The sequence below is a fragment of the Pongo abelii genome, chromosome 7 (genome assembly GCF_028885655.2).
Source record: "Pongo abelii isolate AG06213 chromosome 7, NHGRI_mPonAbe1-v2.0_pri, whole genome shotgun sequence".
Lineage (NCBI taxonomy): Eukaryota > Metazoa > Chordata > Mammalia > Primates > Hominidae > Pongo > Pongo abelii.
The window spans coordinates 11774269-11786676 of NC_071992.2; the positions used below are offsets into that span (position 1 = coordinate 11774269).

At 49.1% G+C, this 12408-nt stretch overlaps 1 protein-coding gene across 3 annotated transcripts in view; it reads left to right on the forward strand.

Annotated features, from left to right (window-relative positions):
* PINX1 (PIN2 (TERF1) interacting telomerase inhibitor 1) overlaps positions 1-1927 on the forward strand; it is a 76322-nt gene extending 74395 nt beyond the window's left edge. For all 3 annotated transcript variants that reach the window (XM_002818810.5, XM_054561173.2, XM_063726508.1), the window contains one exon: positions 1166-1927. In XM_002818810.5, coding sequence (XP_002818856.2) covers positions 1166-1684 — 519 coding nt within the window. In that variant the 3' untranslated portion in view covers positions 1685-1927. The remainder of the gene's footprint in view (positions 1-1165) is intronic.
* The last annotated feature ends 10481 nt before the right edge of the window (positions 1928-12408 follow it).

Consider the following 12408-nt stretch of genomic DNA (forward strand, 5'->3'; position numbering starts at 1 on the left):
ATAGTCTTCAACCCGAAGGCGCTTCCTGCCTCACAGGCACGCCTCCTCACCTTACTGCCAGCCTCAACCCAAATGGCGATTCCAGCATTTCATTCTTTATCCTAGCCTCTCCCCTTAGGAATTTTCTCTTGCTTCTCAAGCTTTACAGCAAAATGTACTTTTAGATACATACATTTTTCACATTTTTTCTTATAGCAGATATTACCTGACAATGCGATATACTCATTTAAAATTAAAATCCTAATCCCAGCTGTTATGTGTGAGTAACTCACATTTAAAAACAGCCCAAACACAGTCCTGAGTATCTAGTTTTTGTTAGGGAAGGAGGGGGCATTTCCCTACGCCCCACCGCCAGCTAAGGGAAAGAAGCCCCCAAGCTGGCCTGTTCGTTCAGGGAGGAGGCTGAGACACGCGGAGTCTCCACTCTGTCCTCCCTTCAGGAGCAGCTGCCAGAGCGGCCACGCTCCACCTTTGGGGGAGAAAGGGTGCCCCAGGCAAGCCAGGTTCCAGGGTGGAATGTGGCTCCTGTCCTCATGGAAGGTTAACCTATCCAGGTGGCGTCTAAGTTTCTAGATCAACACAGAGGCCCATGTAACCCATAATGAAGGTGAAATCAGTGTCTAACGAAATCACCAAGCTCTGGAACACCAGTGTCCCTGTTTCTGATGGGAGATTCTGGGAGCTTAGTCACCACAACACTTGTTTCTAGGGAGATGTTTACTCAGAATTCCATCGAGGCGGCTTGCCTGCTCCCTTCTGACATTAGCTTCTGCCTGTCATCTACCACCCCACCTAGTACTCAGCCGGAGTGTGTGGCCACTTTGCTGCGGGCCTGCAGTTCAGGCCGACCAGAAGAGAGAGAGGCCAAAGGGAGCCTGGCCCTCAGCCTTGTCTCCTAAGTGCCAGGTGTGCGTGCCAGGTGTGAGTGCTGGGTGTGAGCGCCGGGTGTGAGTGCCGGGTGTGTGTGCCGGGTGTGCGTGCCGGGTGTGGGTGCCAGGTGTGAGCGCCGGGTGTGAGCACCGGGTGTGGGTGCCAGGTGTGAGCGCCAGGTGTGGGTGCTGGGTGTGGGCGCCGGGTGTGAGTGCCGGGTGTGAGTGCCTCCTGGGTGCGGTGAGGGATGAACAGTTGATGCTTACCTGCCTTTTAACTCTTCTGCCCACCATAGGGCGTTGCCAGTCCTTCCACTCCAGATGAGAATGAAACCACGACAACCAGCGCCTTCACCATCCAGGAGTACTTTGCCAAGCGGATGGCAGCACTGAAGAACAAGCCCCAGGTTCCAGTTCCAGGGTCTGACATTTCCGAGACGCAGGTGGAACGTAAAAGGGGGAAGAAAAGAAACAAAGAGGCCACAGGTAAAGATGTGGAAAGTTACCTCCAGCCTAAGGCCAAGAGGCACACGGAGGGAAAGCCCGAGAGGGCCAAGGCCCAGGAGCGAGTGGCCAGGAAGAAGAGCGCGCCCGCAGAAGAGCAGCTCAGAGGCCCCTGCTGGGACCAGAGTTCCGAGGCCTCTGCTCAGGATGCAGGGGACCATGTGCAGCCGCCTGAGGGCCAGGACTTCACCCTGAAGCCCAAAAAGAGGAGAGGGAAGAAAAAGCTGCAAAACCCAGTAGATATAGCAGAGGACGCTACGCTAGAAGAAACGCTAGTGAAAAAGAAGAAGAAGAAGAAAGATTCCAAATGAATCCTTCCCAGCCGGGGCGTTCCGACCACTCAGCTGTCAGGGCGCTGCGGAGGGCAGACACCTCTGGCCTGAAGTCAGAGCAGAGTTCACCCCAGAGTGCCTGGGTGCATCTTGTGACATGTCCGTGGGCTGCCGAGTCCTGCCCTCTCGCCACATTTCCCCCAAGTTACATTCCCAGGAGGACCTTTTTAATGTTCTAAATCGTGGCTCTCAGACACAAATAAATTGTTTTGTAAACTCTGAGCCCTTCAGCAAGAGAGTTTAATTATAATCATTACAAATACATGCATTCATGTAAGTGTACACACGTGTGTGTGCATGCGCGCATCTGTGTGTGTGTGTGTGTGTGTGTGTGTGTCACTATCTCCGTTTGCTCTCGGTTCCCTTCAGTAACAATGAATGGTGCTTTCTTCTGAAAGACTCAGCCTAATTAAAGGATTAAGAGGCAATAGCTTGGATTCAGATTGTTCTTTTTGTTCTATAGCCAACCAACATTTTTGCCAAGTAGAAATTATATGATTACATTCCCAAATCAGAGAAGTTTTTTGTTGTGTTTTGGTTTTGATGGAGAAACGTGTTAACGCCCTCCCCTCCACTAAGCCGTGGCAGCCGACTGTTGTGAGCGCTTTCCCCACCGCTGCCAAGCTTCAGCAGTGGACAGACTCAGGACCAATGTCATCTCTCAGCTCTCACAGGAGGTCTCTTGCCGTTCCTGTGCCGAGTGTGGGTACTCTCATATGTTTCCTTTTGGGGGTCCTTCAGAACAAATCTGAAGGATTTATCTGTCACATGGCTGTAAATAGTGACTTATTTGTCATGATCAGGAGGTCCTCAGAAGGCTTAAGAAACTGAGAGGCTAAGGCCATGCAACTAAAGTCAGTCTTTGGATTGGGACTGCCTTATGAAAGTCCTTAGAGTAAAAGACACCTTTCAGCCCTGCTCCCAGCAGTGGTGTCGCAGCACCATGCTTGTGCCGCCCTCACCTGCCGCGCCTTGGCCCGTCTCCCTGTGTGCCAGCCGAACTCTCCCTGTGGGTTCACTCGGATGCCTGCAGACACTTCACACCATCCCTGGGACACAGGAGAAGAAAACGCTCAGCTGAGGTTCTGGAGTCCAGCCCTGCCACCTTCCCAGCCCTGTGTCTGCCGTTCTGCCCTCTGCGCCGCCTTCATCTCCTCCTGCTATTCCTCTTCATCCGTGTACGCGTTTATTCCCTCTTTCTCACGCTTCCCTCCTAGTTCCCAGTTTCCCTGCACCCCCTTTCCCCACATCCCCATGTCCCCAGCCTACCATGGAGGCCTTGAGGCTGCCTGGCCCTGCTTCCGGCAAACCTGGCCAAGGCCCAGGCGGTGTGTTGTCCTCCATTTGATATAGAGATTGTGGCTGGTGACGGGAACTTAAACTTGCCCCCAATTCGGTGACCTTTTCCCCTTGATTTTAACTCTCAAGGTCACACATTAGATAGGAAGCATGGTCCCGAGATTCTTGAAATGTAGAGAAAATACATGAAGGACATTTGGCTGTAGTCTCTAAGGATACTGCACAGTGCTATTTGTTTGAAAAGACACACACACACACACACAGAGAGAAGAGTCTTATGAATATAGAGCCTGATGACTTGTCTCTGAGTTTTTCATGTCCCCCCCGAGTTTAGAATCCCAGGCTAATAAAGCCTCAGAGGTTTCTGAAGTCACTTTCTCCACAGAGGGCACATGCCCAAGTTCTCTCTGCTTGTCCCATCTTGCCTGTGAAACCAGAGATCCAGAAAGAAGTGGAATGCATGGAACCTAAGGGGAGCTAACTTTCAAAAATAAATAGATGCTGATTTTTTTTTTTTTTTTGGCCTTTTGTTTTAACTTCCTTTACCAGTAAAAATTAGAGCCGGGAGAATATACCAAAATGTGTGCAGGCGTATTTAGGAGGCAGGTGGAATGCATTTAGGTCAGACATGGGTGCAGGGGCTGGGTGGGAAGACCAGAGGAGGGAGGTGCAGAAGGGAGCTGGTAGTTCCTGGAGTTAGGAATTCCAAGGCAGCTGGACTGCAAGATTGTTCACGTGCAACTGTTTTTGTTTTTTTTTTTTCTTTTTTTTCAGAGATAGGGTCTCTTTCTGTTGCCTAGGCTGGAATGCAGAGGCCTGATCAAAGCTCACTGCAGCTTCGAACTCCTGGGCTCAAGCAGTTGTCCTGCCTCAGCCTCCCCAGAAGCTGGGACTGCAGGCATGTGCCACCACACCTGGCTAATGTTTTTATTTTTTCTAGAGACACGGTCTTGCTGTGTTGCCCAGGCTGATCTTGAACTCCTGGCCTCAAGTGATCCTCCCACCTTGGCTTCCCTAAGTGCTGGGATTACAGGTGTGAGCTACTACACCTGGCCCACATGCAACTTTTACTGAGAGAATGTAGAATGTGGTGATGACTGTTTTCATAGGCTAGAGAAAGGCCTCCTGAATATTTTGTTTGGTTTTTTTGTTTTTGTTTTTGTTTTTGTTTTTAGGAGAGGGAGTGTCGTTCAGTCACCCAGGAAGGAGTGCAGTGGTGCGATCTCAGCTCACTGCAACCTCCGCCTCCTGGATTCAAGTGATTCTCCTGCCTCAGCCTCCTGAGTAGCTGGGATTATAGGCACGGGCCACCATGCCTGGCTAATTTTTGTATTCTTAGTAGAGATGGGGTTTTGCCATGTTGCCCAGGCTGGTCTCAAACTCCTGAGCTCAAAGTGATCTGCCCACCTCAGGCTCCCGAAGTCCTGGGATTACAGGTGTGAGCCACTGCTCCTGGACCCTTCTGAATTATTTTAATAATTGAGTGGGCAGCCTGAGAATAAGTCACATGCTCAGCAAAGAGCAGATTTGTTCCAAAGGAGGTGGAGACTCTCTTTTCTCTAGATACCCTCAGCTTTCATTTTTCTGTGTCTGTTTTTCAGTCCACTTGGTTTTCTGGATCTAAGTGGAAATTAGAACAAGACAAATACTCTGCATTTTATGCTTGATACTTTAAAAATGAGTAGCATATGAACCCTGTTTTTGCCTTGAATTATTTCACCGGGTAAAAATACATTAATTTTGGTATTATTCAGTGCTTTCCTTGGTTCTTTTAGTTTAAAGAGGAAAAGTAGGCTCCCAAGAAAATATTTGTCCACTGAAGAGACTCTTCTGTGTTGTCCTGCAGCAACCTTCTTTTCTGTTAATTTTAATGGATTATTATTATTATTGTATGAGGTCTTGGATGCCTGGCCTTATTCCAAATACTTCAAATAAGCCAACTCATTTAGTCCTCAAACAACCCAGGAGGTAACCATTATCGTCATCCCCTTTTACAGAAGGGCCTCGCAGCCTTTTATTTATTTTTTATTATTATCATTATTTTTTTTGGAGACGGAGTCTCGCCCTGTCACCCAGGCTGGAGTGAAGTGGCACGATCTTGGCTCACTGCAACCTCCTCCTCCCAGGTTCAAGTGATTCTCCTGCCTCAGCCTCCCAAGTATCTGGGACTACAGGCGTGCACCACCACGCCCAGCTAATTTTTGTATTTTTAATAGAGGCAGGGTTTCACCACGTTGGCCAAGCTGGTCTCAAACTCCTGACCTCAGATGACCTGCCCACCTTGGCCTCACAAAGTGCTGGGATTACAGGCGTGAGCCACTGCGGCCGGCTCTCAGCCTTTTTATAACTAGACTGATGCTGTTCCCAGAGGCCCCGCAATGCCCCAGCCCACTATCTACCGTAGTCACAAACCCGCACCCATTTTCCTCCATCCTTGCCACAACCAGTTCCACCTGCAAGGCTCCCTATTGCAGATGCTCTTCACGTGTCATTGTTACTCTTAACTGGGAATGGATTTGAAAGCAGCAGGCAAACTGCAGAGAGTTTCACAATTAATTTGAGTTAGTATGATTTGGATGAGCTATAGAAAATACTTTGAGGTGTGCTGCACATTAGACATTCTCAATGGATTTTCTTTTCCGACTTGGTCAAGAGGTGGGTGGGAAATTGGGTGAGTTGGTTTCTTAAACCCCGTTTGCAAGTCTGAAAAAGAATGTTTTCAACTTGTAGAAAATACTGATGCTTTTGAGAGGAAATCCCATTGAGCATCTCTTTCCTAGTGGAGGCCATCCCTCTGCCTCCCTCCTCCACCTGTTCACTGACTGACAGGCACACGCTGAGACCTGTTTATTGAGAAACAGCATCAGAGAAGGCTTTCGGCACAGTCTGTCCGAGTAATCTCAGCCCTTGGATCAGCAGGCAGCAGCTGTACGTTGATTGGAATAAGAACCTCCTCGTCACCGCCCTGTTTACCTCGCTGGTTCTGCAGCTGCTGCATTTCGGGGCCTGTTGTGCCGGCGGGCAGAGCAGGAGGTCAGGTCGAGTGCTCGGTGTGTGATTTTATAGTGCTTGGTTATTAATGAGCAAATTAGTACCGTGTCCTAGTAAAGTCGATGACTAAACTCCTTGCATAAAAGTGTCCGATCTATTTAGGAAATACTGAATATACTGCAATGACATACACAAAGCCTTCATGGAACCAGTAAAAGGGAGGAATAAGCCAGAGAAAGATGGCAGGTAAAGAAGGGTGGGTGGGGCCGGGCCTCGCCTGCTGTGGACGGGTGGGTCGGGCTGGTGCAGGCTGCGTGAGGCGCACTTCCTGCCACCTCAGCTGCCTGTTGTGCAGGCATTAGCAGTGAACTTTTAAGGAAAGCAGCAGTGAAGTCTTTAGCTAGCGGGGAGAATTTTGTAATCAGTTATAGCTGAAATTTTCTGTTTGTATGTTCTGTGTTGAGTTTCCATAGAAAAAGGTGCATGGGTGCTGAAAGCAGTTATTTGTTCTGAAAACATTTATTGAACACCGACTCCGGGCTCCAGGCCAGTTGACAACGGAGTGACTGACGCATTACAGAGCCTACCCACTTTCAAGTTCTACGAATGTGTGTCATTTAGAAGGTACTGCCGTGTCCTGGATTAATCTCAATACATTCATGCCCGGGACACAGCCTTCTCCACCGTGGCTAGCAAGTGTCCTCTCCCCTTTGGCATTTATGCATGAGCTGTGAGAAGCTCTTTGCCAGCTCATTTGACTTGAACCTGAGGAGGAACTGTCTACACTTAATAACATTTCTAACTCTGTGATAAATTCGGCAAATTATAGTATGTGCCTTCCTCCACATAGAATGCATTAGAAATGTGTTTTGCCTATGTGGAATGGCTCTTAACAGGTCAGTCTGAAGATAAAGCCCAGCTTCCTCCCGCCTCTCCTGTCTCCAGAGGATCTACTGAGTGTGAGATGGGGTGCACAGAGATGGGAGAGGAGAGGTGGCCTCCAGGTAGCCTCCACCCACTAACTGGGGATGCCCCTCGAACCTGGATGGAACAAAAACAGGTATCAACACACATTTGTTACATGGAAAACTGCTGAAGGCAAACTCCGACTCCGGCCTTCAAACCTTAGAGAATCAAGGTCTTGAGCAATCTAAAGTGACCCCAGCACCTTGACGGAAGGAAGCACCCTCATCTTCACCTTTGTGAGGTACGTGGCTGCCCCGGTGAGTAACTGCATCTCAGACCATTTAGTCTCCTTCTCCAGCTATGTCGACTCCATGCAACTCCTAAGCCTCCGCCTTTTCTGAATACTCCTTGGCTCTTCCTCCTCCTGCGGTCAGCTAAGTGTGGAAGATGGGACACCCTTGAGTGTTTCTGCCATGGGTTCTGTCCTCTCACTATCCATTTTCTGTATACATCTGCATGGCCGGCGTTTCTGCTGCTTTCTGTGTGATTCTCAGGTCAGCATCTCTGTCCCCACTAGTCTCAAGCTTTCATCCTGCGTCTCCAGCCGACCGTCCAGAGGGCCTATCAGATTCAGTGGGTCTAAGAGGAACCCATCCTCTCCAGGCTGCCTCCTGCCCCCCGTTATTATTATGGGCACCCCATGCTCTCGTTCAGTCTCACCCCAACATCAAGAGGCGTTATCAGCAGTCCAACCTAATCAAGTGTCTGCCACCACTGTACACTAGGTAGGTCCTCACCTTCAGGAAGCTCCCAGCTCGACACCCCTCTGTCTGACACCTGTCTGGACAGTGCTGCCCTGCACCTCCCATCGTTCCCTCAGTAATGCCGCTCCCCTGGACCTGCACTCCCGGCTCTGCCTCCTGTCCGCAGTCCCTCCCCTGGTGCATATCTGTGGCTCCGACCGGGCTTCCCTTCTCCACCCACTGGCTTCAAGACCCGCCACAGGTGCCATCCACTTCTCCAGCCTGTCCTGATCTGGCCCCCAGAAGCAATCTCTCCATTTTCTGAATTTTCATAGCACTCTCTGTGCTCATCAAAGTCTACTTGTGTTTTGGGGTATGTCACTTTCCCCATTCAACCCTAGAATCTCTGAAGGCAACTTTCATCTTTGTATTCCTATAGCACCAGGACAGTGCCAGGCACAAGGAAGGTACAGCTTGCTCTCTCTCTCTCTCTCTCTCTATCTCTATCCCCCTCTTTCTCTCTCTCCTCTTTTTAAAGTAGAGACAGGGTCTTGCTTTGTCACCCAGGATGGAGTACAGTGGCACAATGAAAGCTCACTGCAGCCTTGACCTCCTGAGCTGAAGTGATCCTCCTGCCTCAGACGCCTGAGTAGCTAGGACTGCAGGTCCATATCACCATGCTCAGCTAACAGGATTCTTAAATGAATACAAATTAACAGACCACACCCAGGCAAGAACCCATGTTCTGAAGGCCTCAGGTATATCCCGGGACGAAGGTGTCTGAACAGGGATGCTCTCCTGTGGCTACACCCCGCCCCCCGCACTTGTGGTTCCCTTGACTCCCAGCACTGCATTCAGTAGATGAGACCTCATCACCTACCTTGCTTGAAAGCTTGATTCTGAATTCGTCTGCATGTCTCCCTAGGTCTTCCTTGTAACTGTCCCCTGGCCACTGGGATCTCAGCAGACTCATTCCCAGGGCCTTGTTTTCGAGTCTTCCTTGCCCAAAGGGTGGTTGTAGGATTAAATGAAATGTAGCTCAGCAAAATACCTGACAGCAGGCGTGCAATGCATTTTTCTTCTCTCCCTCCACACATACAAGAGGAGAAAATGAAAAGGAAGTGCTGTGGAGGATTTTTAGGGCAAGGAAATTACGATCCTAGAATGCTGGACACATGGCGTCGTATATCCGTCCAAACCCATAGAATGTGCATGTGAACCGTAACATAACTGTGGCTGTGGGGGATGATAATGTGGCGATGTAGCTTGATCCATTGTCACAAATGTACCCCTCTGGTGGGGGGTGTTGATAGTGGAGGAGGCTGTGCCTGAGTGTAGGGGAGGTGGCATATGGGAATTCTCTGTACCTTTTAATTTTGCTGTGAACCTAAAGTGGCTCTAAGAAAATAAAGTCAATGCTGGATGCATTGGCTCACAACTGTAATCCCAGCTGTATTCATTTTCACACTGCTGATGAAGACATATCCGAGACTGGGCAATTTACTAGAGAAATTTAATTGGACTTATAGTTCCACGTGGTTGGGGAAGCCTCACAATCATGGTGGAAGGCAAGGAGGAGCAAGTACTGTCTTACATGGATGGCAGCAGGTAAAAAGAGAGCTTGTGCAGGGGAACTCCCCTTTTTAAAACCATCAGATCTTGTGAGATCCGTTCACCATCACAAGAACAGCACAGGAAAGACCCGACCCCATGATTCAATCACCTCCCACCTGGCCCCACCACAACACGTGGGAATTGTGAGAGTTACAAGATGAGATTTGGGTGGGGACACAGAACCAAACTATATCATCAGCACTTTGGGAGACCAAGGCAGGAGGATAGCTTGAGGCCAGGAGTTCAAGAGTGGCCTGGGCAATAAAGTGTGACCTCCAACCTGGGCAATGTGGTGAGACCCCCCTCTGTTACAAAAAATAAAAATTAGCTAGGCGTGGTGGCACATGCCTGTGGTCTCAGCTACTTGGGAGGCTGAGGTGGGGGGATCACTTGAGCCCAGGAGGTCGAGACTGCAGTGAGCCATGTTTGTGCCATTGCACTCCAGCCTGGGTGACAGAGCAAGACCCTGCTTCAGAAAAAAGAAAGTCTTTTTCAAAAATGCCAGGTGCTCCTCACATGATACTAGGGAATCCAGTCCTGGTCAGGAGGGTAGCTTCCATCCTCTGTCCGATGAGGGACTGGCACCAGTGGGCCCCGTCCTCTGCAGAGCCATCCCTAAGGCTCCTGAGCCACTTTTTACCTGCTCCTGTGACTGTCACCCAGGACCAACAGGCTCCAGGATGTGCCACAGGAAGGTGTGTCCAGGTCATCCTGGAGACAGCAGAGTCCCAGGGAGGTTCAGGGCTTGCCACTGGAGGTGGTAACCTGTGCAGGCCCTGGGGCAGGACTGAGGCGTGGGCACAGTGACTCAGACTGCTCAGGTGACAGGCTTCAGGTCCTGCCCTTGCCCAAGACTCCTAGGCAGCCCCAATAGAGCAAGTTAATTGCAATTTAGCCTGGAGGGATTACAAAATCCTGCTGCGATGGGCAAGGCCCTTGCAATCTGCGATGAACAACTGATGTTAACTGAACTGAAAGAGGGACAATCGGAGTGTATTAGGGACACATGAGCCAATAGGTCTTCCAAATCAGGGGACCCTTCCCAGCATTCATCCCTGAAACAAGCAGTCCTGCTCAGCACAGCCCCGTAAGACCCGCATTCTTACACTCCTCATTTTGTAGGTGGAGGAACAGACTCAGAGTCAATAAGTACCTTGGCCAGGCTCGCCAGTTCATAAAGGGGTGGCAGAAGGGTGTGACGTCCATCACCCCAGGCTGTCCTCGCCCCCAGGACTAACCCCTTTTTCATCCTAAAGATGTGATGGGGACTATGTTTGATTTTTGTTTTTAATAATTGAATTTCTTCTGTGTGTTATTTAGTCCATTTTGGCGTGTACTGTACCTTTGTGCCAACTGCAGTGGAATTCATGAGTTAGAGGAGAGATATAGAAAATGCTGTGGGAAAACACTATCAGATGTGTTCATTCAGCCATTCGTTCCACAAGCTACAGTGGTGAAGGCTCTGTGCTAGGGGCTGGGAATGCAGGTGTGAAAAGACATGGCCCCAGCCCTCAAGAGCTCACCGTTTAGCTAACTGTGTCACTAAAGTTGGAAAAACAAAGCCATGTGCCTCCTTTGGATGGTCACAATTTTATGTATCCAAATTCAAAAGGACACTGTCAGCCTTAAGAGAGTTTTCAAGCCAAGGAATGCTCATTTGGTGTCCAAGGGCAGCGAAACCCCTGTGCGTGGATGCACGGGTGCGAAAGCTCAGAGTTAGAAGAAGCTTGTGCCCGAGGACATTTTTATCTTCACAGTGAAGTTCAGGAATGATGACTTTGAACCCCTTTGCTGGGGTGTGACTTTTGTGTTTTGTGTTTTGAGTTTTGCTTCATGGACCTTGGATTTTAGAACTGAAAGGAAGCTTAGAAATTTCACCAGAGAGGTGCAAAACAAGGCAATGATTTGATGCAGAACAACCTCAGACAGAAGAAAAGGGATGGGTGGCGTCTTGTGACTTCTCCCTGGGCTGGGGTCTTCTTCTGGCTCATTCCTGAGGGGTGCCAGGCAGCAAAGACCACTTAGCTGCAACTCTACTGACTGTGACACTATGTGAGTCTTGAGTTTCAGGAACCCCAATCCCTGCATTTTTCATTCCTAGTGTTTGACCAGGATGGTGGGAAGAGGTTATGGTAACCAAAGAGGCTACCTGATATGTATGTCTTGTTATCATTACTAATCCTTTATTGAGCTAGATGTTTTAGAAGTATTTTCTAGGCCTGGTGCAGTGGCTCACGCCTGTAATCCCAGCACTTTGGGAGGCTGAGGTGGGCGGATTACGAGGTCAAGAGATCAAGACCATCCTGGCCAACATGGTGAAACCCCATCTCTACTAAAAATACAAAAATTAGCTGGGCATGGTGGTGCATGCCTGTAATCCCACTTACTCAGGAGGCAGGAGAATCGTGTGAACCCAGGAGGTGGAGGTTGGAGTGAGCTGAGATCACACCACTGCACTCCAGCCTGGTGACAGAGCAACACTCCATCTCAAAAGAAAAAAAAGAGAAATATTTTCTAATTTATTTTCAGAGCAATGTATAGGTAATTATGATTACTCACATTCTGGGTATGAAAAAATGGCACTCTGGTTGATTGACATTTTCTCAAGGTTACACAGCTGGCAAACAGCCAGGTCAGGACTGGAGCCCACACCTGCGTGACTCTAAAGTGCTCACTCTTCTGTGCTACAAGAGCCTCCCAGCTATTCCTTAGGGTCATTATGTGAACATGTTGTGGGGGAAAGCACAACGTATTCATCATTCAGGGCTTAGTTCAGCAGCCACCCGCTTCCCTGACACCCTGGTCTGGGCTGGATGTCCCTCTTCTGCACTCATGGAGTGCTGGGTGCATGCTTATCACAGGAGCAGCTTTCCCCGCTCTGTATCCCAACACCTGGTACTGTCTGTCCCCTAATTCATGTTTAAGAAATACTTTTAATAAATAAATTTAACAAATAAATGATGAATAAGTGAGTAGATGAAATTATTTCCTCTTATTTCTCTATTTTTAGGCAAGTGGGGCCTTTCAGGGTGGTAAGTGGGCACCTGCAGGCCATAGAAATCTGTCTACTGCTCAAGATTGCATTTATAAAATCAGACTTATTAAAGTATAATTTACAAACAATAAAATGCACCACTATTAAGTGCGCAA